Source organism: Lytechinus variegatus, chromosome 12 (genome assembly GCF_018143015.1).
Source record: "Lytechinus variegatus isolate NC3 chromosome 12, Lvar_3.0, whole genome shotgun sequence".
In the NCBI taxonomy this organism is placed as follows: Eukaryota; Metazoa; Echinodermata; class Echinoidea; order Temnopleuroida; family Toxopneustidae; genus Lytechinus; species Lytechinus variegatus.
The window spans coordinates 24,676,729-24,704,614 of record NC_054751.1 but is presented as its reverse complement, the minus strand read 5'-3'; the positions used below and the strand labels follow the sequence as shown (position 1 = coordinate 24,704,614).

The window sequence follows — 27,886 nt, the reverse complement described above, 5'->3', positions numbered from 1 at the left end:
ACTTCCAAATTGATTCAAAGCTCATTTCCAGTCTCCCTCATTTATTTATTCCTCATGGCTACAGACTTAGACCAGTCTCGGTATTTTCCAGACTGAAAAGTGTGTGTGGTTTTAATGTATTGATCCAATGTATACATTATGTAAAATTATGTAAAAGGGTCTTTTTTTGTTTTGTTTTGTTACATGCTCAGAAGTCAATTTTGTTGGGCTTCCTGTTATGATTCATGGTTCTGTTTTGTAAATATTGTCTTCTTCCAATCTCCCGTTGTAAACTCTTAAGTTTTTTTTATTTGCTGAAATTTTTTATCAATTGTATCTTTAGGGTGGTCGGGCTGTGCTCTACTGCCCAACCATCATTGACCAAGATGGGTCTTACTCTTTTTGCATTAGTATATTATGTTCTTGTTAATGATACACTAGCACCACTTTCACACATGAATACACCTCAACACACACACTCACGCACATGCACCACTTGCACACTTGCAGTTGACCTCTCTCCAAACCTCCGGTACTTTACATTTACACGTCCCCCTGTTTGAGTCACATACTTTTACTCCAGATATTTTCATTGAGAACCCACAAGATAGCAAATATTACACTCCCCAAGAATTTAACAACGAATTTAATATTACTCCAGATAATCTCTCTCTTTTACATGCAAACATAAGAAGTCTAAATAGAAACTTTGAATATTTAGTTAACCTATTACACTCATTAAATAATACTCAGTTTTCAGTCATCGGTTTAAGCGAAACATGGCTACATGAAAATTCCCCTGACATGTTTAATATACCTAATTATAAATTAATAAGGGCAGACCGAAAGGAAAGAAGAGGAGGAGGAGTTGCTTTTTACATTTCACAAAATCTCAAATTTAAGATTCGTTCTGAAGTTAAATTATTGCATGCAGAGTCGTTGTTTATAGAGATTGAAAATTCTAATTCAAAAAATATCATCATAGGATTAATTTATAGACCCCCTGATACAAATATCGATCGTTTCCACGATGAACTAGAGTATTTTCTGCATGAAATAGGGAATGAAAACAAACATTTTTTTATGCTTGGTGATTTCAATATTAACTTCTTACCCTCATCTTACAATAATAATTCATCCGATTTCATGAAATTGTTATACTCGTTTGGCTGTATTTCTATTATTAATAAACCCACAAGGATTAACCTGAATTCATCAACTCAGATTGATAACATATTTTCAAATGTTCATAATAACAAAATCATAGGAGGGATTTTATATTCTGAAGTTTCGGACCACCTGCCTATTTTTTTAACTTGTGAATGTAAACTCTCTTACCCTAAATCAAACAAGGAATATACTTATCGTAAAGAATCTAAACAAAATATAGAATTACTGAAGCAAGACCTAGTTTTGGAAGAATGGGATGATGTTTATAATAAAGTAAATCCCAATATTGCATACAATAACTTCAATAATACATTAAAACATTATTATGAAAAGAATATCCCAATAGGTAAAGTAAAAAATCAACGTAACAAACCCCAAAATCCTTGGATAACGAAAGGTTTACTGAAATCCATACAGACACGTAATCGCCTATATAAATATCACTTACGCAATCCAACTGATGATTCTTTAAAAAAATACAAAATATATCGTAATAAACTAACAAAATTAATTCGATTATCCCGAAAATTGCATTTTGCTAATAAAATAAATGATGCCAATGGAAATACAAATACAACTTGGAAAATTATCAAAGAAGTGTTGGGTACGAAAACACAACCCCCACCTAATGATAAAATCACTCTTAATGGATCTGAAATACTTGATCCAACTAATTATGCAAATTCATTTAATTCTTTCTTTACCAATATTGGGCCCGAGCTTGCAAACAAAATTAATAGTCCCAACGCACATTTTAAAGATTACCTCTCAGATCCAAATCAAGAATCTCTCTTTTTAACCCCAACAAACCCCTCCGAAATAATCAATACTGTTCGTTCCCTTCATAATTCTAGATCTTCTGGTTGTGATGGCATTAACATGTCTCTTCTTAAGCAAATAATTCACCCTCTTGCTAGCCCTCTGACTCACATATTTAATAATTCCCTATCTCAAGGTGTTTTTCCAGATTTATTAAAAGTAGCAAAAGTTAATCCTATCTTTAAAAAAGACAACCCTCACGAAATAAGTAATTACCGTCCCATTTCCTTACTTCCAACAATATCTAAAATTCTAGAAAAAATAGTTTACACAAGACTTTATAAATTCATTAACAAATATAATATTCTGAATTGTAATCAATATGGTTTTAGAAAAAATTTCTCAACAGATTTAGCATTACTTCAAATTTACGACAAAATAACAAATGCCATAGCAAACAAAGAACATGTAATTGGCATTTTTTGCGATCTTAGTAAAGCATTTGACACCCTTAACCATGATATTTTACTCTTCAAACTCAACCATTATGGAATACGAGGTCAATGTCTCTCATTTTTTAAAGACTACTTAAATAATCGAAGGCAATATGTCAATTTTAACAGTTTCGACTCTGATTCTCTTTTAGTTCGATGTGGTGTCCCTCAAGGTTCCATTTTAGGCCCACTTTTATTTTTACTCTATATTAACGACATCATTAGAACCTCCTCTATTTTATCCTTCGTTTTATTTGCCGACGACACCAATATATTTTATTCGCATAGAGACCTTAATTCATTAAACAATATCGTAAATTGTGAAATTGATAAAGTATCAAACTGGTTCAAAGCCAATAAACTCTCTCTTAATACAAAAAAGACACATTTTATGTACTTCAGACACCATTCCCATAACATTAACACACCGATTTACATTAATATTGACGGCACCCCTCTAGAACAGAAAAAACAATCTAAATTTTTAGGTATAATTATAGATGAATCTTTGACTTGGAATCAACACATACACCACGTTACGATGTCCGTTTCCAAAAGTATTGGGATAATTTCCAAGTTAAAATTCACTCTTCCTGACAGTACTTTATTCTTGTTATACAATTCGTTAGTCCTCCCTTATATAACATATTGTAATATCGTCTGGGCAAATTGTGGTTCTTTTAAACTCAATTCTATCTTTAAATTACAAAAAAGAGCAATCCGTATATGCACAGGGTCACATTACTTGGCTCATTCTGACCCATTGTTTCATAAACTCAAAACTTTAAAAATATTTGATATCAATACAATTCAAGTAGCCATCTTTATGTTCAAATACTTTAATAATCAACTTCCTCCGTCCTTTAATAATATGTTTAGGTTTAACAGGTCTGTTCATTCCTACCCAACCCGCTCATCAGGAAACCTTCATCTCACCAACCCTAAGTTATTAATAACTCATAAATCAATTCGACATTATGGTCCTGATATTTGGAACAACTTTCCAGACAATATTAAGTCATGCTCAACAATATACTCATTCAAAGCCACTATTAATAGAAAAACCATTGAATCATATGCATCCCCCTCTCCAAGTTAATTATTCAACTGCCCTTTACTGCACCCGCACCTGCACCTGCATTGCACCCACTTGATCAATGAAGAAAGAAATTTATGTACCATTTTACGAGGCCGCCATCATTTTCAAGCTTAACCGCTCACGATGGCGGTCTCCTGCATTCATTTAAACTGTTATTTTTTTTTTCGATTGAATATTGCTTCTAGTCTATATTTATTTTTCATTGCTTTATTATGACTATTGCTTTATTACTTTGTGAAACTGAATTGTATCACCTTATTGTTATGTTGCATATATTATCTTGAATGCAGAAATAAATAAAATCAAATCAAGTCGTATGTGTGATACGACGGTTCGGAAGACTGGCGACAATCCGGGACATGAATTATTGAAACAATGAGCTTTTATTCTTCACCTTATAAACATTAGCAATTTCTTTGATTGCTAAAGTTTTCTTTTCAAAATGTTTGCATTTTTAATGAATAAAGATTAATAAAGGATGTCTTCGCTAGTTAAAAATTCGTGGATATACAGGTGAAATTGCAATCTTTCCATTGCCTCGCAAACAAGGAAGTTGGTAATTATTTCGATTAAAAAAAATTGTCTTCTATTTTGAATGAAAGATTACTGATGCATGAACACTAGGTACAGTAATTTCAGAAATCAATTCTCTTTTATTTCAATTCATGAATTCTGAATGATCTTAGGCTATTTCATAAAATTAATTTGAGAAAAGAATGATCATTCTGTCCTGAAAGAGTTAAATTAAATTAGCAATTTCATAAGAGGTGGATGAATAGTCGGTGACACATAATGACAATTTGCCATGACTAATAGATCTAATTAATTTGTAATAAAAAAAGAAAAACAGAGATTTCTTGCCAGCATCACTCAATGTCATTCTTCTTTCATTAATCCAATTCAGATCAAAATATGTGAACAGGTATCGGCCCATTTCACATGCACCACATGTGTGAAGCCAGGTCTATTTGGCTCGAGGCAAATAGCGTTTCTTGCCTAAATGTCATGACATTTGAGGTTGAAAACCTCAAAAATTCAAGGAAAATCAAGTTGACGATGATAAGTAACTACTGCAGCTGCATGCATATATTATCCTACCCTGGAAACTCGCATCTTGCTTCAAATAACCTCTACTTTGAATGCCACCTCTCTGTGGCATTTCTTGCTCTCTCTTTCTCTCTATCTCTTAACTCCTAAATTCTTCCTCAGACAATCAAAACACCCCTCCTCAACCCTTTCTCTTTCTTTTAAGGCATCTATTCACTACTCTCACTGTCTGCTACTTTCTTCTCAGACAATCAAAACACCCCTCCTCAACCCTTTCTCTTTCTTTTAAGGCATCTATTCACTACTCTCACTGTCTGCTACTTTCTTTTATAATCTGTATTTCAAAATGCTTGAAACATCACTCTTCAATTTTCAATATATATTCTTGTCTGAGAGTTCAATGGTAGACATCAGTACAACCCTCGATCAAGCACTCTTGTAGAATTAGTTTTATTAATGACAGTGACAGGTTAAATCCTTTTGATATCTCTACATGTACTGTACACCTTTCAGATTCCTCAATTTCTGTGTCATTTGTTCAAAAATGTAATCTGTGGGATATCACATGGCATCATCAACGAACAATTGGCAGATCTTACATGTAGGAGGCTAAAGGCCTCCGCACACCTTTCTATGGATGATTGCAAGCCTTTTTTTTTTAGTAAAGGCCAAATTAGTTTCAAATCATAGCCAATTTTTCTGATTACTTTAACGTCATCACGACCACATATTCAATTAACTTTTATTCCAATAAGGATGTTTCCATAGTCACAGATTTGAACATAAGCATTTGTACAATGATACAGAAATTTAAACAGTAGGATGTTCCACGTATCAGTATGTTACAAAGTTGAATTCCAAAGTAGAATGGTTGAAAGACTGTAAATCAAGATACCAGTCCTTACAGCAGAAAAAAAACTTACCTCATGAAACCTGATATCTAGATCCCTAACAGACTTTCTCTGCTGTGCTGAATTATCGGGCAACGGTAAGGTCATGTGACCGATATGGCGGACATAGCTTGCCGGTGGAACCTCGTTGAAGAGCTTGAATTCTGTCTGTGTTAGGATGAGGGCTACCTCCTCGGGGAAGTTGAGAAGACGTCCGCATCTTGAAAGTTCTTCGTGGTATAATGCACTTTGAGCGAGAAGACTCTTGGAGTCTAGAACTGGGGAATCTGAGTACGGTACCCGATCTGTCAAGAATAACGATAACCATAATAATAACAATACTAATTACAATAACAATAATAAGCACCCTTTATATGACAATTACATTTATACATCTATACCGTCATATCACACATACCACAATACATTCCCATTGCACAGAAAATTGGCTTCACAGTTAACAATAATTTCCACACTTTGTTACCCAGCATTACAACATTATCATTGCTAGAAAAAAATAATGTGGTCGAAAAGACCAAGACAATCGCTTGACATTGGTATCTTATATTTGCACAAAACCAAGAATCAAAGAAAATATTGCATAAGAGCTACAAGCTTTTAATTTTGGTTTGAGCAGTTTAGATTTTCCCTGTACAAAAACGTCATAGGGGATACAACAACCCTGACAGCGATTTCAATAAGAGCGATAAAGCAAAACATTTTATTGCGCTTTCAAAGTCAATGCAGTGAAGATACGAGTAACCAGTGCACGCAGCTTTTGTTTGGTTGCTACAATACACGTTTCCAATGGGATTTGCGCGTTTTATCAAATATTTGTATGGCATTGCCATAAAAATCCCCACGTATCTGAGAAACTTACATAAATTGCCTCCTAGATAAAAATATGTAGTATACTTTCATTTTCTGCAAAAATTTCGAAATAATCTTTTTTAATACAAAAATTGACTGATACCTTAGTTCCCATCATGGACCTTATACATGGTTTGTATGAAGTCCGACAATATATACAATGTCTCTAAGAGCTGCATACCAGTACTCCAAATTTAGCATGGCTACCTTGATCAGACGCTAAATCATTCAAGGAATTCCTTCCTATCAATCACCCATTTACTACACCTGGGTGGAAAGTGGCCAATGTAAATAAAGGCCTTGCCAAAGGATATGTGTGCTGTGGTGGGAATTGAAACCTGGACCCCATGATTCAAAGCCTAGATACCTACCAACCAAGTCACAACAACAAAACCAATGTACAACAAAACTATGAAATAGTTTTTTTTCATTATTTTTCAGATTTATTATTTATGGATTTATATTATTGCATCAAATTGATGCTTTCCCTTGCAGGGATAGATCAACAACGAAATTGAATATCAAAAACCTGAAAAAGGTCACATAAAGTCACATGATTGGTATTGGTGACTTACCAAGACTTGGTGTAGAAGGCGCTGATGCCGTGACAACGCCATCCGGGATGCTATCCGATACCGGGTTGGAAGAGGACGCCTCCTGCATGTTGGCTGATAGTGCTCCGCAGATGGCTCTCAGCTCCGCGAGTGACAAAGGCTGTAGAGTCCACTGGGGCTTACCCTGTTATCAAATGATATTCCAAATTGAACATCACTCATTTTCTTCCACAATTGCAGACAAAAAAGAGAAGATTTCGTTGAAATGGAATGACTGTCTGGGATGAAGGATGAAGGGCACGATCCTAAAGGACACAGACTATTCTTGTCAAATGAAAAAGCTGTCCAGCAGACAACCATTATGAGATAAGATATTGTCATGGTGACAGTTACTGCAAGCTGCATTGTCTTTAAAGTACCATATATACAGTCCATGGAGTGTTAAACCTTGTAACCAAAAAATCTTGACGTTTTAGCACAGATCAGAAAGAGTTCTATTCTAGAGTTATGGCATATAAAGTGGAAATCATCTTTTTTCCTATAAAGTGTTCTCTACAAGAATTAAGATACTGTTATCAGACAATATCAGATTTCCAATCATTGCCACAAATCTAACAGAGGGCAAAAAGATATTATTGCATGAATTCACGGTGAGACATTATTGCGTATTTTATGTCATAAAGGTCAACAACTGTAAAAGATCACAGGTTGGTTTACAAACTAACATACATGTATGACTGCCTTACGACACCAACATGTATTGATCTATCTATTTTAAAACCAATCATAAATTCATAGAAAACAACGAAGAAAAGTACATCCATGAAACATTTGTGATAACAATATAATAATTTATTTAGTTCTTTTCAGTGTCTTAGACATAAGGTGACAAAACTAAATGAAATAAAATGAAGGAAGTGAAAAGTAATTGCACCCTCCATAATTTCATGAATGAAATCCATTACCAAGTAAAGGTAATAAAAGTCCACACAGGATTCATAAATCTTTCTTTGATCTGCAATTGGAAACTCAAGGGTGAACGGAAATGATAAATGGCGGAAACGCCTGTCTGCGTATATCATTAATCCATTCAATCTGAAGATGTAGGATTAGAAGTGGCACTTGTTTAGACATCACAAGATAACAGGAGACACAGACACCAATACATCTAAATTTGTCATAATTAAAGGAATAGCACAGTCTCCATATAACGAACATTCAGAAATATAATACGGCAACTGCAGTTGCTCTGCTTTTAAAAGTCAAGCCTCCTTTTCTTACAATTAATTGAGGCTCTTTCATAATGTTTAATATACAAAATGATTTAGTGAAAGATTCCTAGCTTTTTCTTTAATCAATCTCAAAAACTGAATGAATCCTATATTAAACTATTTGAACTAAAATTCCTGACATCATTTGGCTTCAAGATCAGTGCCAGCATTCAGGGTGTATTGGATAAAACAGAAATAATCACCTGGTATTTTTCTTGGTTGAGAATTTCTTGAGTATTTTACATTACTTATTAATCAAAATCTCTTTCTTAGATGCATTGTGGTGACTCACTGACAAATGTATAAAAGGAATGTGTAATGAACTGCATCTCAGTATGCTGTGTGTGTGAAGAAAACATACATGTCCATTAAAGTTTAATATATTTGACTTTATAGGAAAGTTTCCAAGTTTTATATAAGACGCTTAATTAAGTAAATTTGGCCACTTCATCTCAACAAAAAAGTAAAAAACTTACTATACAATGCGTATCAAAAAAAAGTTTACACTTTGAAAAAATCCTGTAAAATTATGCATTAGTAATATCTTGAAGATTTTGCCACATTTTAACATTGGTACAGGTCCATTAAAGCAAATAACGATATAACTGTCGAAAAATATTTCTGCTTGAGTGAGCACCACTTAATTTTGAAAAGTTAGTGAAAAATGGTTTGTGCAGAACATTTAAATAATTACGCGAATAAAAGTAGACCGTAATCATGAAGAACACATGGAATTTAGCTAGTAAAATTAATTTGAAGATATCTTCTACCTTGTTAGACTTGTTTCCTTGCCCAAAACACTTCGAAGAGTGCATTTCACCCCACCCACTCCCCCACACACCGAGCCCATCGTGACGATATTTGCTTTACACTGAGGTGTGATTTACATGGAATGGCCTAAGCTTGATTTTCATTATGTTTATCATTGCTAAACTTGGGAAAAGTTTGGAGAAACAAGTATTAAATGAAAAATGAAATGTAAACCCACTTTCAATGATAAAAACTTAGTGAAAAAATGCTGGAGATGTCTGATATAAACTTTTCTTCAGATTCAGTTATGTCCTCAGATCCAGCTGGCACAAATAGGGTAAAAGTTGTGCTTAATAAGAGTTGAAATTTCACTATGGGGTGGCAAAATTGTTACAAAATGCTGGAATGTATCCGTTTTATTTCAATTGACTAAAAGTGCAAGGGAAATGTAGGATAAATCTATCGTAGGGTAAGTTTAATTTCGCCCTTTCCCCTTGACACAGCATGAAAACGAGCATTTCTACGCAAACAGATTTCTGCGAGCTTTACAGAAATGGACAGTGCTCACTAAAGAGTAACATTCTGACAAAACTTTTACTTTCATTGGATAGATGAGACCAAAACCCAAGATTATATGTGCAAAAATTACCCACATGTTGTATATTTATAAATTCCCAGGGCTTTTTCAAAGTGTAAACTTTTTTTGATACGCACTGTATTTCAGCTTATTCAATTCAATGAAATGACTACCACTTTTATACCGTGTTTACACAGTGACACGGCTGGGGGGTTCGGCACGCGAGCCGTGCTCAACACGGCAATTTTATGCTGTGTAAACGCGATCAGTGTGATCCGCGAGCGTGTCGAACACGGCTTTTTTGATCCGCCAAAATCGTAGGTTTCAACCCGCGAGCCGAGTCAGACTCAGCAATTTTTTCGTGTGTAAACAGAAAGCCGTGTCGAACTCTCTTGACCAGGTCACTGCGCGCGCTTTCACTTTTGGCATTGTTGTTGTTCGCACGGACAAGATTCGATTCCGGCGGTGAATTTCCCGCGTTTAATTTGCGACGTCATAATTCTTCTTCCGTTCGAGATTCGTGAGCCGTGTTGAACTCGCCTTTTTATATGTACGTATAAACGCGATCTCTGATCCCTTCTTCGCAGTGTTCAACCCGGCTCGCGGATTCAACACCCGAGCCGAGTCAATGTGTAAACACGGTATTAGTGGTGTCTGTGGTTTTAAATCTAAATTGAATGAATGGATGGATGAGTGAGTGGGTGGGTGGGTGGGTGAGTGAGTGAATGAATGAAATTATGAATGAATGAATGAATGCCAATTTATTAATACTTCACTGCAGTACATTAAGGTACTGCAAACTACTATACTCACGGTAAAAGAATTAATAAGCATAAATTTGTTAAAAGATATGGAAACTGTCACAGATGAAAATCAATTAATACTTACCTGGAATTCCACCACTAATAGACTGCTTAGAGGACCACTATGGCAAGCATCAATGTGCCAATTCTTAAGCTGATCAGTTGGTGTGGACTGTACCACTGCTTTTGTAGCTGTACTCAGTAGTACTATATGATGACGATTGATGCACAAGATCCGATGGGCCTGAAAGGAAAAAATTCCAAACAATAAAACATACAAATTTTGCATTATTTCCATTTAATTAATTATATATAATACAAACTGGAGCTTTGTGACCCAGTGGACCTTTCTCTGGACTTTGAAACAGAGGGTTGTGGGTTTGAATCCCACACAGCAAAAACTGTGGTGCTAACCGGTGTACATAGAGGACCACACCAATTATTTGACACCGGTGTTAAAATTGGTGGTGTTAGTTTTACACTTACAGGTGTTATTACAACACCTTTGGTTGTTATATTTACACTCTTTGGCGTTATGTTCAATCTTTAGGGTGTAATTTTAACACCTCAGGGTGTGGTCCTCTATTAACACCAATAGGTGTCAGTTTTAACACCACAGTTTTTACAGTGCAGCCATGGCGTAATTTCCTCCAGCAAAAGAAATTGATCCACAAGATACCTTTGTTCAATTCTTGAATTACGTGTGTGAAAAATCTTGAACTTTTAATCTCTACCCATCCATAAACAGAGCATAGGATAAAAACAGGGATATCCACAATATTTAGTGTAAAATCATTCACTAAAACTCACACTAAAGGTAGAAAAACCAAGCTGAGATGAGATTCTTTAGCTATTCCTATATATTCACATAGCGTTCTAAATAGTATGACTGCATTCTAAAAGCATTCTTAAATGTACTGACTAATCCAATCCATAAGGCTTGTCTAAATGTCACTACAGTTGTGTCCCTCGCTCGAATCAGACTGACTTTCTTGGTACATTTTCGAGACCTATATCTTTTTTTACTGCCTTCTTTTCAACAAACAAAAATAAAGTCTCAATTCTACCAATAAATGTGGATTATAAAACTGCAAACAACCAATAGTGACCTCAGTCATGCAGAATTTATTTGTATTTATTTTATTCCCTTCGAACAGGGTAGGGCAGCATCACAGGACAGTTTGTGTCAACAATCAGTCCTAACAAAGAAATGGAATGTGTAATCATGTCAGCCTTCAGACACACCAGATAAACAACTCCTGTAGACCGATTACCATAGAAACAATCTTTGAAAATGAATGTTGAATGCTCATTTATTTTGTCATTCATTTATTTACTTATCCATTGTAAAAATATGTATACATACAGATTTTAAATATGGAAATACTGAGCTGATTAAAACGAACTATGAAATCAAAGTATACATAATTAACTATACACATGAAGAATTTGTACTTGTAAACTTTTATGACAATTTAATTTCCTATATTTACAAGGAGTGATACAAAATAATTATATTGACAAATTGTTCATTTTCTATTTTCTTTCTTCTACTTCAATCTCTATCACATCTACATGTACATTGTTGCTTTTCAGGCTCTAGTACCTCACACAAATCTAAGTTATTTTTGTTCTATGTTATGTTAAGCATTGCACACATTCTTTAATCAATCCGGCATGGGTATTCAATTCTTCCCAATACCCCTCTTTATCTCTTTTATCTTGCCTGGCGTTACATACTTTTTACAATAAAGTTGGTCAATGTTTTTTATTTGAATTTTAATAATGTGCAATTTCATATGTTGAATGTGCGATATTCTCTCATCGGTTTTCCCATGATGGCTCGCATGCCTCTGGGCAATAGTACTGAATTTTACTTTTGCGAGCCCTGGTCCATGGAAAAATTGTTTTCTTACTCTTTTCTTCTTCTCCTTCATTTCTACTTTATCCATATTTAATTATTCAATTTCAAATTGTATTCATGTAATTACATCGTACAATTTTTGTATGTTTTTTATGGCCAAATAAATAATAATAACATCAAACTTGGCGGAATATGGCTAGCCAGCATATATGCCAACTCAACCCTACACAAGACAAGAATAAATGATGAACTAGTCTCTAACATAATGACCAAAGGTAAATAGTAACAGATTGCACAAGACAGAGTAAACAACAATCAAAGCTTATTAGCTTAATCAATGATTAGTGGACAAACATAGGACATGGATATAGTGTCCTGAGAGATAATCCAGACATTGTGTAATGTCAACACAGCAAAAATTGTGGTGTTAACTGGTGTACATAGAGGACCACACCAGTTATTTTACACCGATGTTAAATTGGTGGTGTTATTTTTACACCTATAGGTGTTATTTCAACACCTATGGTTGTTACATTTATACTCTTTGGTGTTATGTTCAATCTCTAGGGTGTTATTTTAACACCTCAGGGTGTGGTCCTCTATTAACACTGATTGGTGTCAGTTTTAACACCAGTTTTTACAGTGAAGCAAACAGAAAATCTTCACTAGGGTTTCAAGAATTATATTCCATTTCCAAATATCAAAAAAATATGCATTTAAAACAAATCTAAAATAAAATGTACATTTACGGTGACAGGGTGAAAAGAATAGGAAAGGATTCTATATCTTTTTTTCTTTCATTTACTTTCTGTTTTGATCATTTTGGGTTTTGTGGTAATGCCAAGATAATGTACTGCATGTCAAAACATGAGATCTCTATCTCGAATTTTATCTACATCATTTGATAAGGAGGACTTTCCTTATAGATACTGTGGACATTATGGTAATGACAGTCATTAAACTCTTCTGAGTATTCAGCTTTTTTTTTTAAACCAAGTTTTTTTGCCTAAGTCACAATTACTGCAGAATGAGCCAACAATGCAAATACAACATTGCTTGAAAATCCTTGAAAATTCATTCCTTGGAAATCAGGTCGGAGACATAATAAGATAATTATGACTCGATGAATTACTAATAATTCAGCATAATTCCCTTTTAAAGTTTTATTTTTCATTACATCAACAAGCCCCCCCCCCCTCCTACTCTCTCTCTCTCTCTTGATTTTCATCTGCCTCCTCCTCCTCGGTCTCTTCTTGTTTCCCAATTTCTACCCTCAAGACTCAATTAATTAATAACGATTCAGCATGCTCCGCATTTACACTTATGAAAAGTTTTGTTTCATAACATCAACACCCCCCTCCCCCTCTTCATTTAGATCTGCCTCCTCTGTTTCCTCTTGCTTCAATCTTCTCACCCTTGAGACTCAATTAATCAGTATTCAACATGCTTCATATTTACATTTATGAAGATTTAAAGGGGCACTCTGGGCAGAAAATAATCATATCCAATTATTTTTATATAGAAAATTTCATCAAATTCTGATAACATATTAAAAAAAATACTAGAACTTTAACGATGGCAATATTTTGTAAAAACAGAATGAATGTTGTCATGAATATTCATTAGGTGGGCTGATGATGTCACATCCCAACTTTACTTTTTCTTATGTTATTACATGAAATCATAATTATTTTTTTTTTTTTCATACATACATGCACATTTTATGTCTCGCGCATAATAAAATAAGTTCCAGCAATTAATATATAATGCATTAAATCAGATGACCAACCATTTTTAGTGCTTGGAGGACAAAATTTGAATAATATTTTCATATAATGAAACAGAATTTCACTGAAATAATGAAAATATTTAAATTGCCATAACTTTGTTATCCCTTGTCCAATTTTGATTAGATTTACAGTGTTGAGTTCGTCTGCTTTTTCTTTATCCTCCAACTAATAATATTTTGCCTGAAGTATCCCTTTAACTGTTTCATAATATCAGCATCCCCGGGTTACACTTCGTAATTCCGAAGGTTCGTAATCCCGAAACACGTAAATTGCCTATACCCCAATGTTCGTTAATCCAAAAACGTAAAAGGGTTCGTTAATGCTAACATTTGTTACGTTATTTCGAAGGTTTGATGATCCGAAAATGAAATAAGGTTTGATGTTCCAAAGGTTTGTTAATCCGAAAACGAAATAAGGTTCGTTGTTCCGAAGGTTCATTAATCCGAAAACGAAATAAGGTTCTTTGTTCCGAAGGTTCGTTAGTCCGAAAGCGAAATAAGGTTCGTTAATCATTTCGTTTTTGGACTAACGGACCTTCGGAATTTCGAACCTCATTTCTTTTTCGGACTAACGAACTTCGGAATTACAAACCTTTGGAAATACGAACCTTCAGATTAACGAAGCTTTGGAATTATGAATGTATGCGCACCCCCCTACCATCTCTCTCTGCTTACGGTTAAATCTCACTCCAGTCTCATCTCACTTCCCATCTAACCACCCTCAATCAATCTCCTTTTCAATCTCTATGTTTCTTCACTTTTGCACCTCTCATTTCAAAATAAACATAGAGCTTGTATCTATGCTGTAGCACACTTTCTATCTTAATAAGATGCTCGGGGCGCTTCAGGGTCATTCTCAGAAAAATGCAACAATTGATGGGGGAAAAAATCGTAAAAGTGAAGTCTACAGAATGGGTTGAAAGATGCATATTGTGAAAGTACCATGTATGAGAAAGTGGCAACAGAAAAGGGGCAAGTCGCTGTTGCGTCAATTTGAAGTACTGACCGGATTAACTCAGGCACTGTTTATCAACGTTACGGAGGTTAATCGTTAGCATTGCCCACTTATGTTACTCAATTAAATCACTTTTGAAATGATTGGAATTGAAATGCACACAATTTAGTTTAAGTGTGGTATCAACAATTTTATTTCTGAAGCCAAAATGTTTGCAAGATGGAAAAATATTCAATATTGTTTTTCAGACGCAGGATTTTACCAAATAACATATAACAAAAAGTACCATAAAAATCATTGCACATCTTTCGTTCAGTGTAATGTTCATAATTTCAATGAGGCAACCTTAAAATAAGTTTCATCCAAAACCTAGGATCCTAAGCAATGCATGACCATTGTTGGGAATCCAAAGATAGTCTACCATTAAATCCTCTCGATGGCATTTAACTTTGTCAATCTTTGTTACGGAAGCTAAATCAAGTTACAAATTGCAATATTTATTTATTAGCTTAGGAAAATCCATACTTAGGTATTCGTATTACATTTTTTAATAAATAAAGATAAATGTGGAGCGCATAGCTTAATTTGCCACCCCCTAAAAATGTGAAAACATAACAGGAAACGGAAAATGTAATTTTATTGTCGTTCTTGTTCAAAGTTAGAATGAGAAAACCGAATAACAGGGCCACAGAATTGCAGTTCATCTTAAAAAGTTTCTGGCAATAAACAAAATAAAACAATCGTAGTCCCGTAACCAGGATGAGTTCTCTGGGTTACGAGGAATCCCGCCGCTAATTGCCAATAGCCAAAAAAGATAGAGAGAGAAAAAAAAGATGAAAAAACATCTAAAAACGTCATGGGGAAACGAATAATAATAAAGTGAGGTGAATGAAACAAGAGGCTAAAAAATCACAAATACATAAATTATTAATGGAATCTATATGATCTAATCGCGATTTTTGTTTCATTATTTTGTTTCATCGAGATACACAATTACGCATCCTGTTCGTGATTTACGAAAATGATGAACATTATGAATAGCCAAAATGTTTGATTATCGAAATACGTATTTCATTACCAAATTCCAACAAACGTTGAGTGTTTGAATACCCCTTTCTATGTTTTCATGTAAGTAGACCTATATCAAATATTTCAGCGATTTTCATGCGCATTAAAGGGGTCATTCAGGCTGAAAAAATATGTTCTGAACAGATAATAATCTGACAAACAAAATACTGCATATATGATCAAAATCGAACAAGGAATAACGAAGTTATGCCATTTTAAAGATTTGCATTATTTTAGTGAAACAGTTTGGTCTATGCACATCTTCATGAATATTAAAAGAGTTGATTGGTGGTGTACGTACGTGTAACCCCCACTTGTTCTTTTGTATTCTATTGCATGAAATTATTTTTTATTTAATTCATATCCTCTTTATTCGAGAGCGTGCTTAAAATGTCTGGTTTTTATATTGGAATGACACATATTTTCAGCTCGCGCTTTGCACTCGCTGCGCATCTGTTCCTTAGCAAGACACCCATCATTTCAGTTATGATTACAAAAAGTAAATAGAATGTCCCGTTTTGGGTTCTAAACCTCAAAAAGCGCGCGTTTTACCTTTTCAGAAATTGTTTATTGGATATATTATATCTTGTTCTCAAATTAAAACTTCAAAAAATGATTGTTTTCAGATCAAAACATAAAAAATTTACAGTCGCATCAATTAAGATACCCATCCTTGTAATTGGTACAAACACTGTTTAGAATGTCAAGGTTTCAGTCAGAATACTAAAAAATCAGCTAGCACTTTGTACTCGCATAGTTTATTCAGATATCATCCTGATCATTTTTACCCCAAAAAATGCTAGAATCTCAAGTTTTCAGGTTAGACTATACACAAGTTTTAGCTCGCGTTTTGCGCTCACATTTTTGATCGTTAAATAACCCTTCTCATGAGTCATTGCAAATAGTTTTCCTTTCTCTGCCCTTATCCATGAAAGCTTAATTGTTTCTCCTTCTTCCCTTTCTTTCCACCGTTTCTGCCGACTTCTGCATTAGACAAAGCCATGTCACCTGTTCTGGAACTAGAATCGTACTATCAATCTCAGCAAAGTACAGCAAAGAAGTGTATTAACTTCCGTAACAGTAATTGTTACGGAAGTTAATGCAATTTATATAGCAAAGAAGTTAGAAATGTTAAGTTCTAAAGAAGATGCCAATATTCCACATTTGTAGTATGAATTATTTAAAATTCCAAAAGCATTAAATATCGTATATAATTCTCGGGAAATTGTTTTCGCTGGCAATTTTCCCTCTTTAAAAAGTGATGTTAAAAATAAGATGTGTAATAATAATTTTGCAAGGATGAAGAGCTATCATTTTTATGGGTAAGAAGGTGGAGGGTACCTTATATGATTTATATCTGTATGATCCGGAGTGATTCAATATAGCACAAATTTGTAGCATATTCAACAAAAAATGTTACGGAAGTTAATGCGTTACGGAAGTTAACGTCTTTATGCTTTAAGATCCAACGTGGTCCTTATTTAGCAGCCCTACCTTTGAAAACTGTATTTATTATAAAAGGTGTCTCTTATTTTATATAATACTGAATTCTCAACAGAACTGCCAAAGTGCATATTTTCTTAAGGTGCGTTACGGATGTTAAAGCTGTTTAGTCATACATTTCATTTTTTAAGAATAGTCCTTTATTTTCGTGTAAAACAGGAAACAGATATGATAATTCCCTATCAATTATTTATTGTTGATTATCACTCTACTTGCAGACACATTATCATATTATATAATTCAGTTTGAAAGGGAGAAAAAGCTTGTGGCAGTATTCGTTACGGAGGTTAAAATGAATTTGGGACAAAGTTAAAAGTGAAATTAATCACAAAGTGATCATCAAATACTAGGATAAGCGCAGTATGTCAGATGTTTACACCATGTTGCCCTCATCAGACATTAATGTAGGTTCGAAATACAGAGTAATAAAAAAAGAGAATGATAGTAAAATCTAAAACTGACCCGAGACAGTGTCTATTCTAACAAAAAGCAAAACTTAAAGGCCTTTGTAATAAAATTAGAGCTTTGCAAATTACTGGTCGCATATGCTTTGTGAAGCTAGTCTATTATTGTCATTTTCTTGATAAAAATTTTGTCGAAAATGTTCAGGGTTGTGAAGCTAGCGGCCATTAGATAGTCGAGACACGTTTTTTGTGAATTGTATCATTTTTTTGAGAATGACCCTTCAGAGAAAAATAAGGGGGAAAAAAAATATACAATACAGGTTGATACAAATGTGTACATAAATGGTTGTCAGTCAAATGGCATCATTAGTCATTACATACAGGTATGATTTCAGGATGCCCCTGGAGGTGGTCACTAACATCTGGGTTTTTGATATTTGTGGAAGAGAATTCCAAGGGTTCAGCCCTGCATGAGCAAAGGCCTGTTTCCTCCATGATTTCTTTAAAACCCAAATTTTAAAGGAGAATGAAACCTCTAGAACAAGATAGCTTGTGTGAAAGCAGAAAAATCAAAGAAACAGATCAACGAAAGTTTGAGAAAAATCAGACAAATAATGAGAAGGTTATGAGCATTTGAATATTGCAATCACTAATGCTATGGAGATCCTCACATTGGTAATGCGGCAAAGATGTGTGATGTCACTGATGAACAACTCTCCCCATTACACTAGTATATATTTCACTTAAATTGCCTCTTTTATCAAATCTATCAGTAGATCATGTATTCTTTCTATAGGAGGGCATGTAATACAGATTTTTAAAGAATACATCACGGATAAGTTTGTATCACCATAAGAAAAAGCAAAAAGAGACATTTTGGGGGTATTTTATAGTCCATCATAGAGAAAGTTGTTCACATGTGACATCACACATCCTTGTCGCATTGCCAATTAGAGGATCTCCATAGCATTAGTGATTGCAATATTCAAATGCTCATAACTTTCTCATTGTTTGTCCAATTTTTCTCAAACTTTCTTTGTTGTTATTCTTTGATTTTTCTGTTTCAACACAAGCCTACTCATTCCAAAGGTTTCATTCCCCTTTAAGTAATAATTACCGTAGCTCTTTCGCACCATGTATGAATTCCAGCATTTCTATCTATTGGAGAATGATATGTTATTCATTTGACGGTTTGACGATACAATGTTCTTCCACGTAACTTTCAATGTATACATGCTTATTTTATTGTATGAAAAAGTCTTTTACTCGACCTTTGGGCCACAAATGATTTTCATAAATAGACCACTTTTACTCTATTCTATTCTATTGTTTATATTTTCAAATCAAAATCATCTTTTTTACATTTGACATTCTCAAGAACGCATCTCTACATGTATTGTTGTATATAACTGCATCATGTTATCATCTTCTCCACGTCTTTCCTTCATTCTCTCTCTCAAATAACATACATGAACTACTTCAAGCCCTCCTTGTGAGCAAGCAAGCAAACATGCCTCTTGGCTATTTTTCTATCTATCAACTCATCTGCACCTGGAACAATTTGGCAGAAATTAGACAGGTGAGATAGCTTGTCATTGCCTAGCCTTTGGGATTTCAATCCACAACCAGTACACCATTCAATCATGATCAAATCCCTCAACTCAGCTTCTTATATGAAAAATTACTTCAACCCAACTCATTCTCATATTTTAAACAAATACGCTGTTATTTCCCCATGATTATAGTACCACACCAGAAATCAGTTGACTCTCCAGGGCTCCTTAACACAAAGGTTTGCAATGAATTGCAAATATGGTAGAACCACACTGATTGGTCCATGGTCAGTATTTTAAACCTAATGCGCGTGTAAAAATTGATCTTGATTGGCCAGTTCATTTATCTTGTGTTACTGAGCCCAGAATGAAGACATACATGTACTAGCTGCTGATAAATACATCAATGAGTTTATATGCAACATGCATTTCCCAATGTCTCCACTGCACTTACATCATAATGTCTTAATATTTCTATCTATTGAAAGTAAATAAGAAAATTTTGTATTCACAATAATAGCCTGTCATATTTACTTAACCCTTGTACTATTCTGGACAGACCTCTACTCTCTATATATTATAAAAATAGTTCAAAAACAGTTTTCAAAGGTCCATCAAGTCCAAAGTATAGATAAACAGAAATGGAATACTGTGATATTATAAGCCTCTAATCATATTTAGGAAAAAAGTAAGGCCCTGTACCATTAAAAGATACAATTGAATTTGGGTATTCCTTGTCAAAAGCCAGATCATGTCTTTCGTGCAGCGGCCATTCATTGCCAATTATGACACTTTATCATAAACCACATTTGGGATGCGGGAAAATCTATCTAGATACATAGTGTCATTACAACACGATTCCTGCTAAAAAGAAAACGCAGCAGACATTTTGAAAAGGTACATTACTTAAAATCTGCAGTATATATTTCTGTTTACAGAGCCTTGGTCTTGCTTACATGTTATGATCATGCAATCATGAGTAGATATTAACTTTGTGGTAAAGCCTTATACAGTGTATTCTCCGGTATATATACCAAACTTAGGACCTACATGTAAGTCCGCCCTGTACCCATCATCATCATCATCACCACCACCATCATCATAGTTTCGATATCATTGTCATTACTATCATCATCATCATCTTCTACTCCATCATCATTAACATCATCATAATCATCATTATCTGCTTTATATCATCATCATCATCATCATCATCACCATCATCATTCTTTATCATTACCAATCATCATCATCATGTGGAAGCGCCATGGTGTAGCGGTTCTGACTCTCGCCTTGTAATCAGAGGGTCATGTGTTCGAATCCCACCATGGTATAGCGTCCTTTGGCAAGGCGTCAATCCACACATTGCCACTCTCACCCAGGTGCTAATTGGGTACCGGTATGAAACAACTGTCATTGTGGTTGGTTTAGCAAGTCTGCGCCTAACAGGCTGCTTGAAATGCTATGAATCCAGTGACCGGGTAATAATAATTGTGAAGCGCTTTGAACAGTCATAGATTGATAAAGTGCTATATAAATGCCAATTATTAGTATTATTATTATCATCATCATCATCACCATCATCATCATCAACATCATCATTCTTTCATCATCATCATCTCCATTGGCATCTTCATCATCATATTCATCATCATCATCCTCTTCATCTTCTTCATCAACATCATAATTATCATCATTATCGATAAATTCTCCATCATTTATACATTCAACCATATTCATACAACATATTTTATAATTTGCAATCAAATATCTATAAAAAAAAACAGATCTGTAATAAGATCCATGGCCTGATAACATTTCGTTTTCAATGCATGTTTGCTCTTCAAGATTTACAAAATATCCAATTCATATCAAATAATGCATTTGAATCAGTATATCACTCGTCAGAAGATAAGTGTAACTCAAACACAAATCTGAACAGTACAAACAAAAACATGACCTGTTTTTCATACATGCTGTATTAAAAGTATATTAAATATATTGCCTCCAGAGCTCTCACTAGGCTTACTTTTATTTCCATAAAATAATCACCATGTGACAATGGACACAAAATATGTGACTTTGATTGATACTTGATCAATATGATAGCTTTGTCATTATTCAATACGGAATGTTCTCAATACCTATGGAAATTATTAGTCTCCCTGGTTCATGGGTCCGTTGCAAAAGGAGTTGTGTTTACACGCAAGTCAAAAAATCAATCGCAAGTCCCGAATGCGCGCTGTTGATTGGTTGAAAATCAAGTTGCACACAATTTTTACAGTTGCGATTGATTGCAACTGTATAAATGCAATTTTGCAACGGGTCCCAGATCTCATAAAATGGCAAATAAATTTTTGTTGTTTGCTTAGATTAACTCTCTACATATGAAATAACCTGGTGCATTTCTACATGTTGTCTAATAATGGGTCGAAGCAATGGTCTTATAATCCAAGTGTTTACCTAAAGTCACGCACTGAAGAAAACAACGAGGAGCCGCATGGAACATGATCATCAACTCACCACTTAACAGTTCAAAAGCGGGGTTGAGTTCTTATATTCAAAGATAGACAGACGAAGAGACAAAGAGAGAGGAAGAGACAGAGAGAAAGAAAAAGGTCGAAGGGAGGCAGAGAATCACACAGAAGAATGCAAAGAGGAATAATCATATTTACTCTATTATACTTCCCTTTATAATATCATCTCTTATGTATGCTTTGTGCAATATAAGAAAAACTTGTAAGATCATGGAGATAGACCTCTTCATTCATATAAGCTAAAAGAAGACACTTGAACTTGTCCTGTATTCAATTGGGAATACTTGATTGAAGATGATAAATACTGAGGATGTTTACATTCCAAATATCACCAGAATGTCAATTAGGTTAGATATTGAATAGGTACTGGATGACAGAGAAAGAATACATGGATTTTTAACTCCTCAAAGAATGAACTACTCACACGGACCGAGAACACAACTATTCTTGACTCTACAAATAAGAAAATGTTTGATCAAATCTTAAGTAGAATTTCATAAAAGGTAACCCTTTTTCATTTAGAAATTTGAAAATGGACAGAGTGCAGGTATTGTACATTGGATAATGCTTTTAAACATGCCAGCACAATATATATGGCATACAACTGTACGTGAAAGGCAAACTTGAAAGAAAGGTACACACTGAATTAAAATTAATAACCCAACAGTTTAGTTAAAAATTTTGTGCAAATGAAAGTCTTAGGTGTATTAATCAAATTCGTTGCACAATACTTTTTCTTCAATATAATTCAAACAAACATTTTATTTTCTTCCATTTCACAAATTTCTACATTTTTCGTAAAACACCAATTCATACAAAAATCAGTGCAAGAAATGCGCAACAATTTGTTACAGTGAAACATATCAGTTGCAAAAATAGAGTGAGATGGAAAAATAAAAAATGAAAACACGAAAAGTCTGAAACAAAATCATTTACCAAAGATTGTCCAAAGACTAGAAAACTGGTCTGAAAAAAGGATTCATGATCGCTCCAATAATATCACAAACTCTCTTGAGGTTGTGAGGTCAAACATAAACAAACAGAGCTGGTAGAAAGGTGAGTAAAACTTCTCAGACACAAGTTCCTAATGAACTTGAAAGTCAATCCCTATAAAAACCCTTTCAGACACAAAAATATTGAGTATAAATTTACGATTCACTTCATTAAGTGTGAAAACCAGTCAAAGTTTATCTGTGATATTTGATCTTGGCAGGTCTATGTTTAGCTAACTTTTGCAGCATGCAGCCTAAACTAAAATTGGGGTTTCTGTTGTTAGATCATCTAAATTGCTTTTTAATTCAAGATAGAATAGAAATAAACATGAAATTGATATCATATTCAGAGGCTTTGTATTTCCTGGGAGCTAGAGAAAGATCATGACAACCAAAGGTGGCATCATTCATTTCTTAATGGAACAATAGGTACTGTGTAACACATAATACTCCTTCACCAGCCTTCTATCTAATTTTAATACTCCTTTTTTTCTTCCTTTCTATTATTCATCATCTTCCATTTTTATGTTTAAACATGAACAATCCTATGGGTAGGCCACCCTCTGCCCTGTCTGGCCATTGTTGCCCATTTTCCATCTTTTGATCTTGATCATTTAAACAAGATCTGACCAAGTTTGTTATGAGCCTAATAATGTCCTGAATAGAATCAATCGATTCAAGAATCACATTTATATAGGCTAGATCTTCAAAGACATATGGGACAGTCAGCCCTTTAAAATGTAGACTTTATAACAAAATAACTTTATATGAGGATTTGAATCATCAAACTCGTAAAATGGGACAAGAAGGACAGCAATGTGAAACAAAAATTAATAAATTGCCATTAATTTTGCCAAAAGGAATAACGACATTAAGAATTTACACATGTTTGAAGTTTATAAGTTCTTGACTAAAAGAAAGCATATAGCATTTATGCATTCACCATTTCTCCAACTTCATCGAGATATTTAAAATGACCAACTTATGAATTATTCATTTTGAACACAGGTTCTACTTCCACAATACACAAGTACTGCACAGTTTGCACTTTTGATTTTTTCAATCATGTTGACTTATATTTTTTAATGACATTTCAATTACTGAATTCACATTAATTCAACCAGGGTAAATACTTTATAGACCTATAATTGTAATGTGATTTTGATTTGATTCGAGTTTTCACTATTCACAACAGTATTTCATCCTTATATAGCCAAAAGTACTAATATGAAAAGAAAATTATAGAACACAACAATATCAACGACGAAAATTCAATACACTACAAGATAATGCATTTATTTGACTTGGGTACCCATGATAATTCCTTTTTGTCTGAAGGTATAATATTAATACAACATAGGCCTATTACTGATAAACACACTACCCTGCTATTGCATTCAATTGAAATGGTCATATATTTTGCCTCAAACAAAACTGAGATGAGATATCCAATATTTTTTTAAATGAAGAATTGAAATCCTCCACAATGTAATACATGACACTCCTAGTATCAGAATCTAATGGGGTGTTGCAAGAAACTTGTGATCAATTGCAAATCTATTTTTGGTCCCTAAATCAATCATATAATTGCAAATAAGTGATTGATTGCTAATCTGCTCCTTGAAACAGAAAGTTTAATCTGACTTGCTACAGCTCACGTTGATCTATCAGTTGTAAAATTGGAACAGAATATTTGCAATTGATCGCAAATATTTTCTTGCAACACCGCCTCAGACTGCATGCATCCCAAGAAGGCACACACCCAAATAACTCCCTCCAAACGAAAGCCAAACTAAAATACAACATGGACATAATATAAACAACCTTCCATCTCTTGAACACTGTACTGCATATTAAATGAAACATACAATGATATTGAATTCTTACCTACCTTAATATATCCATATAGAAAGATCCCTACGCCTGTACGAGCCCTGTCAGCAGACATAACAAGCTAGCTAGGTATGTTAAAGACCTGGGTAGATCTGTCCCCATACACATCTACCAATAAACCCTCACATCTGTTCCCATTCCACAATTTTACTCCTGTCAAAACAAGAAGCCGAGTTTGCTGTCAAACAATGCTAGATTGACTGCTTGAACTTTCTTCTTCCAGTCCGACTCTCTCCTCTCTCGGGCCGGGTACCTACCCAGTCGACAATTGTGGATGATACGATCACCCTCCAAAATAGTCTACAAAATTAGCTCTTTTTTTTTAGTTGGAAATTTACATGTATATATATGTTAGATGACGATATAAAACATGATAGATTAATTAATTCCTTCCAAAACATATCATATACCCACTGAATGCACTACTTCTGCCACCCCTCCCCCCAAAAAAAAGAGATAACAAAATTAAAAAATAATATAATAACAACAACTGAAAGGTTAACCTAAAGATAAAGTACATGAAAAAAAAATTCTTGAAGTTTCTATATTCATGAAAAAAGAAGACTTTTTAGATTTTCCTCTGTAAAAATGTTAAAGACCCAGACCGGACCCAAAAATGAAATTGACAAATTATATACCAATCGAAAGCTTATAAGCTACTAAATACAGCATTGTGAGCTTTATTAATTTTCACCCTTCCCAGCTGAGTACTTTGCTTAAGAATATTCTAATTATCGGGCTTCGAACCCAGCTTAGAAAATAGGCTTTATTGTGCTTTTCAAATGCCTCGAGACTGTGACGTCACGTTGTGTAAGAAGCGTCGCGATTCCATAGGTTTGTACACAGAAAAACTGGGTTATTTTTTTGCTTTCCTACAGTTTTGAAATAGTTTTTGCCATATTTTATTTCCTGCTTATTTAGCGTAGATTTCAAATCTATCTGCATTCAAATTATGTATCACAACTTTTCCTGACATAGCAATTTAGGCCCAATAAGAGCCAAACAAAGAAGTCACAAAAAAGGCAGTGAATAGTTGTAGGTTTCCATCAATTTCAACAGTGAATAATTGTGAGTGCCATTTTCATCTGAAAACGAAAAAAAGAATTGGATTCATAATATAGAAATGGAAGAAAATACCCAATGCTTTTGTACACAAACCTATGGAATCGCGACCCTTCAGACACAACATGACGTCATCCTTTCCAGGCGACGTGGGGTGCTCAATCGAAGCGTACTTTGGAGGAGCAGTTTCTTTGATTTTTATCTAATATTTCAAAAAAATGGAAGGAGATGTATAGAATATTTTAGGTATATTTGTATTGTATGAATCATTGCCTTTCTTTTAATATAAGATTGTTTTTACACTGGTGAGGGTCTTTAAACACGGTGTGCCACTAACAGAGAGAACACAGTATTGGGATACCAGCGAAAGATTCCTCAGACAACCATTACAAAAATTATAAGTTTTCTATGGTTTTATAATTATCCAATTCTCTTTAGAATCCTTTCAATGTATTGATTGTTTATAACTTAACAGATTCCAATGCAGAAACCAACCATACTGGAAGTGAGTGATTACATCCAAATTCTTCAAGGAATTAATGCTCACAAAAATTACCGTAAGTTTAAATTGTGAAATTCATATGATCAGGTTTACAACAAGATCATAATACGATACAATATTGTACTTATTTCAAGATATCGACTTCAAATTTACAGTCCGCATTCAGAAATGAATTAAAACAGGCTTTCAACATTCAAGAGCCGTGGTGAAGTGCTGGTTCTGACTCTCACCTAATCAGGGGTTTGTGTGCTTGTGGCCCAGTGGATTAGTCTCCGGACTTTGAAACAGAGGGCCGTGGGTTCGAATCCCAGCCATGGCGTAATTTCTTCAATGGCAAGAAATTTATCCACATTGTGCTGCACTCAAGCCGGGTGAGGTGAATGGGTACCTGGCAGGAATTTATTCCTTGAAATGCGTGTGCGCTGTAATCTTAGTAATTACGGCTGCCAAGCTACAGCTGGGGTAATAATATCCAAATCCTTTGGAAGCGCATAGAGACATTATTCATAATTGGGATATGCACTATATAAGAACTGTATATTATACTATTATATTATTGAATCCCTTACCAGTCTAGCATCCTCTGGCAAGGCATCAATCTACACGTTGTCACTCTCCATCCAGGTGCTTAATGGGTACCCGGTAGGATGTGTGAAACTCATTATCCAACACATGTACGTGTATGTGCGCCTCATTTAATAGTGACTTGCTAGAATACTCCAAATGGAGTGGGGAATGTGCATATTGTATGCAGGAATTACTAATTGAATCCCATGACTGGAGCAATAATAAATCTGTAACAAAGCGCTTAGAAAGAACTGGCGTACAGACAGGGGCTTGAGGGCTCTTGCACCCCCCCCCAAAAAAAAAATAGAATAAAATTTACAACCAGAAAAAAGGAGAAAAGGATAAAAGAAAAAAAGGAAAGAGAGAAAGGTGATATTTTTCTGAATATTATGTCAGAATATATCACAGAATTCAATTTTTTAAATAAAATGTTGAAATTTTTGCTTGGTGGCTTTGCTCGCTCACAATTTTCAATTAATACTTAATATGCGATATGCCGTATCTAGCCCCCTCAAATTTTTGGCTCATTACGCCACTGTAGATAGTACAATGCTCTCAAGCCCCTTAATAATCATCCAGATTATATTAAAATTTAACCGATGAGAATCTTACTCATCTACCTGTAGTTTATTCAACTTGCAAACTTTGTTATTTAACAAACAATTTGTAAACAACAGATCCTTAATCTCTCTAAAACATTTTGAATTTTCATCTCACAGCACAATTTCCATATAAAGCAAGTTCAATTTACATTGAAACCACTAACAACTATATGCTCAGCAAGTATGTTTCAGCAAAGAAAATACTAGATCCTAAAGACTATTTCTGCTATTAAAAGACTAGCCAAAAGTTAATGTTCCACACAACATGCAATTATTGAAAAAAAAATAGGGACTAGGTCTGCTAAAAGACTAGTTGAAAGTTGTTGGGATAT

The 27,886-nt window shown here is 34.3% G+C and overlaps 1 protein-coding gene across 4 annotated transcripts in view; it reads right to left on the bottom strand.

The window, feature by feature from the left end:
• LOC121425582 (1-phosphatidylinositol 4,5-bisphosphate phosphodiesterase epsilon-1-like) overlaps positions 1 to 27,886 on the bottom strand; it is a 122,662-nt gene that overhangs the window by 47,870 nt on the left and 46,906 nt on the right. For all 4 annotated transcript variants that reach the window (XM_041621676.1, XM_041621677.1, XM_041621679.1 and 1 more), the window contains exons 10-12: positions 10,349 to 10,507; positions 6,884 to 7,046; positions 5,472 to 5,743 (exon numbers count right to left, since the gene is read on the bottom strand). In XM_041621676.1, coding sequence (XP_041477610.1) covers positions 5,472 to 5,743; positions 6,884 to 7,046; positions 10,349 to 10,507 — 594 coding nt within the window. The remainder of the gene's footprint in view (positions 1 to 5,471; positions 5,744 to 6,883; positions 7,047 to 10,348; positions 10,508 to 27,886) is intronic.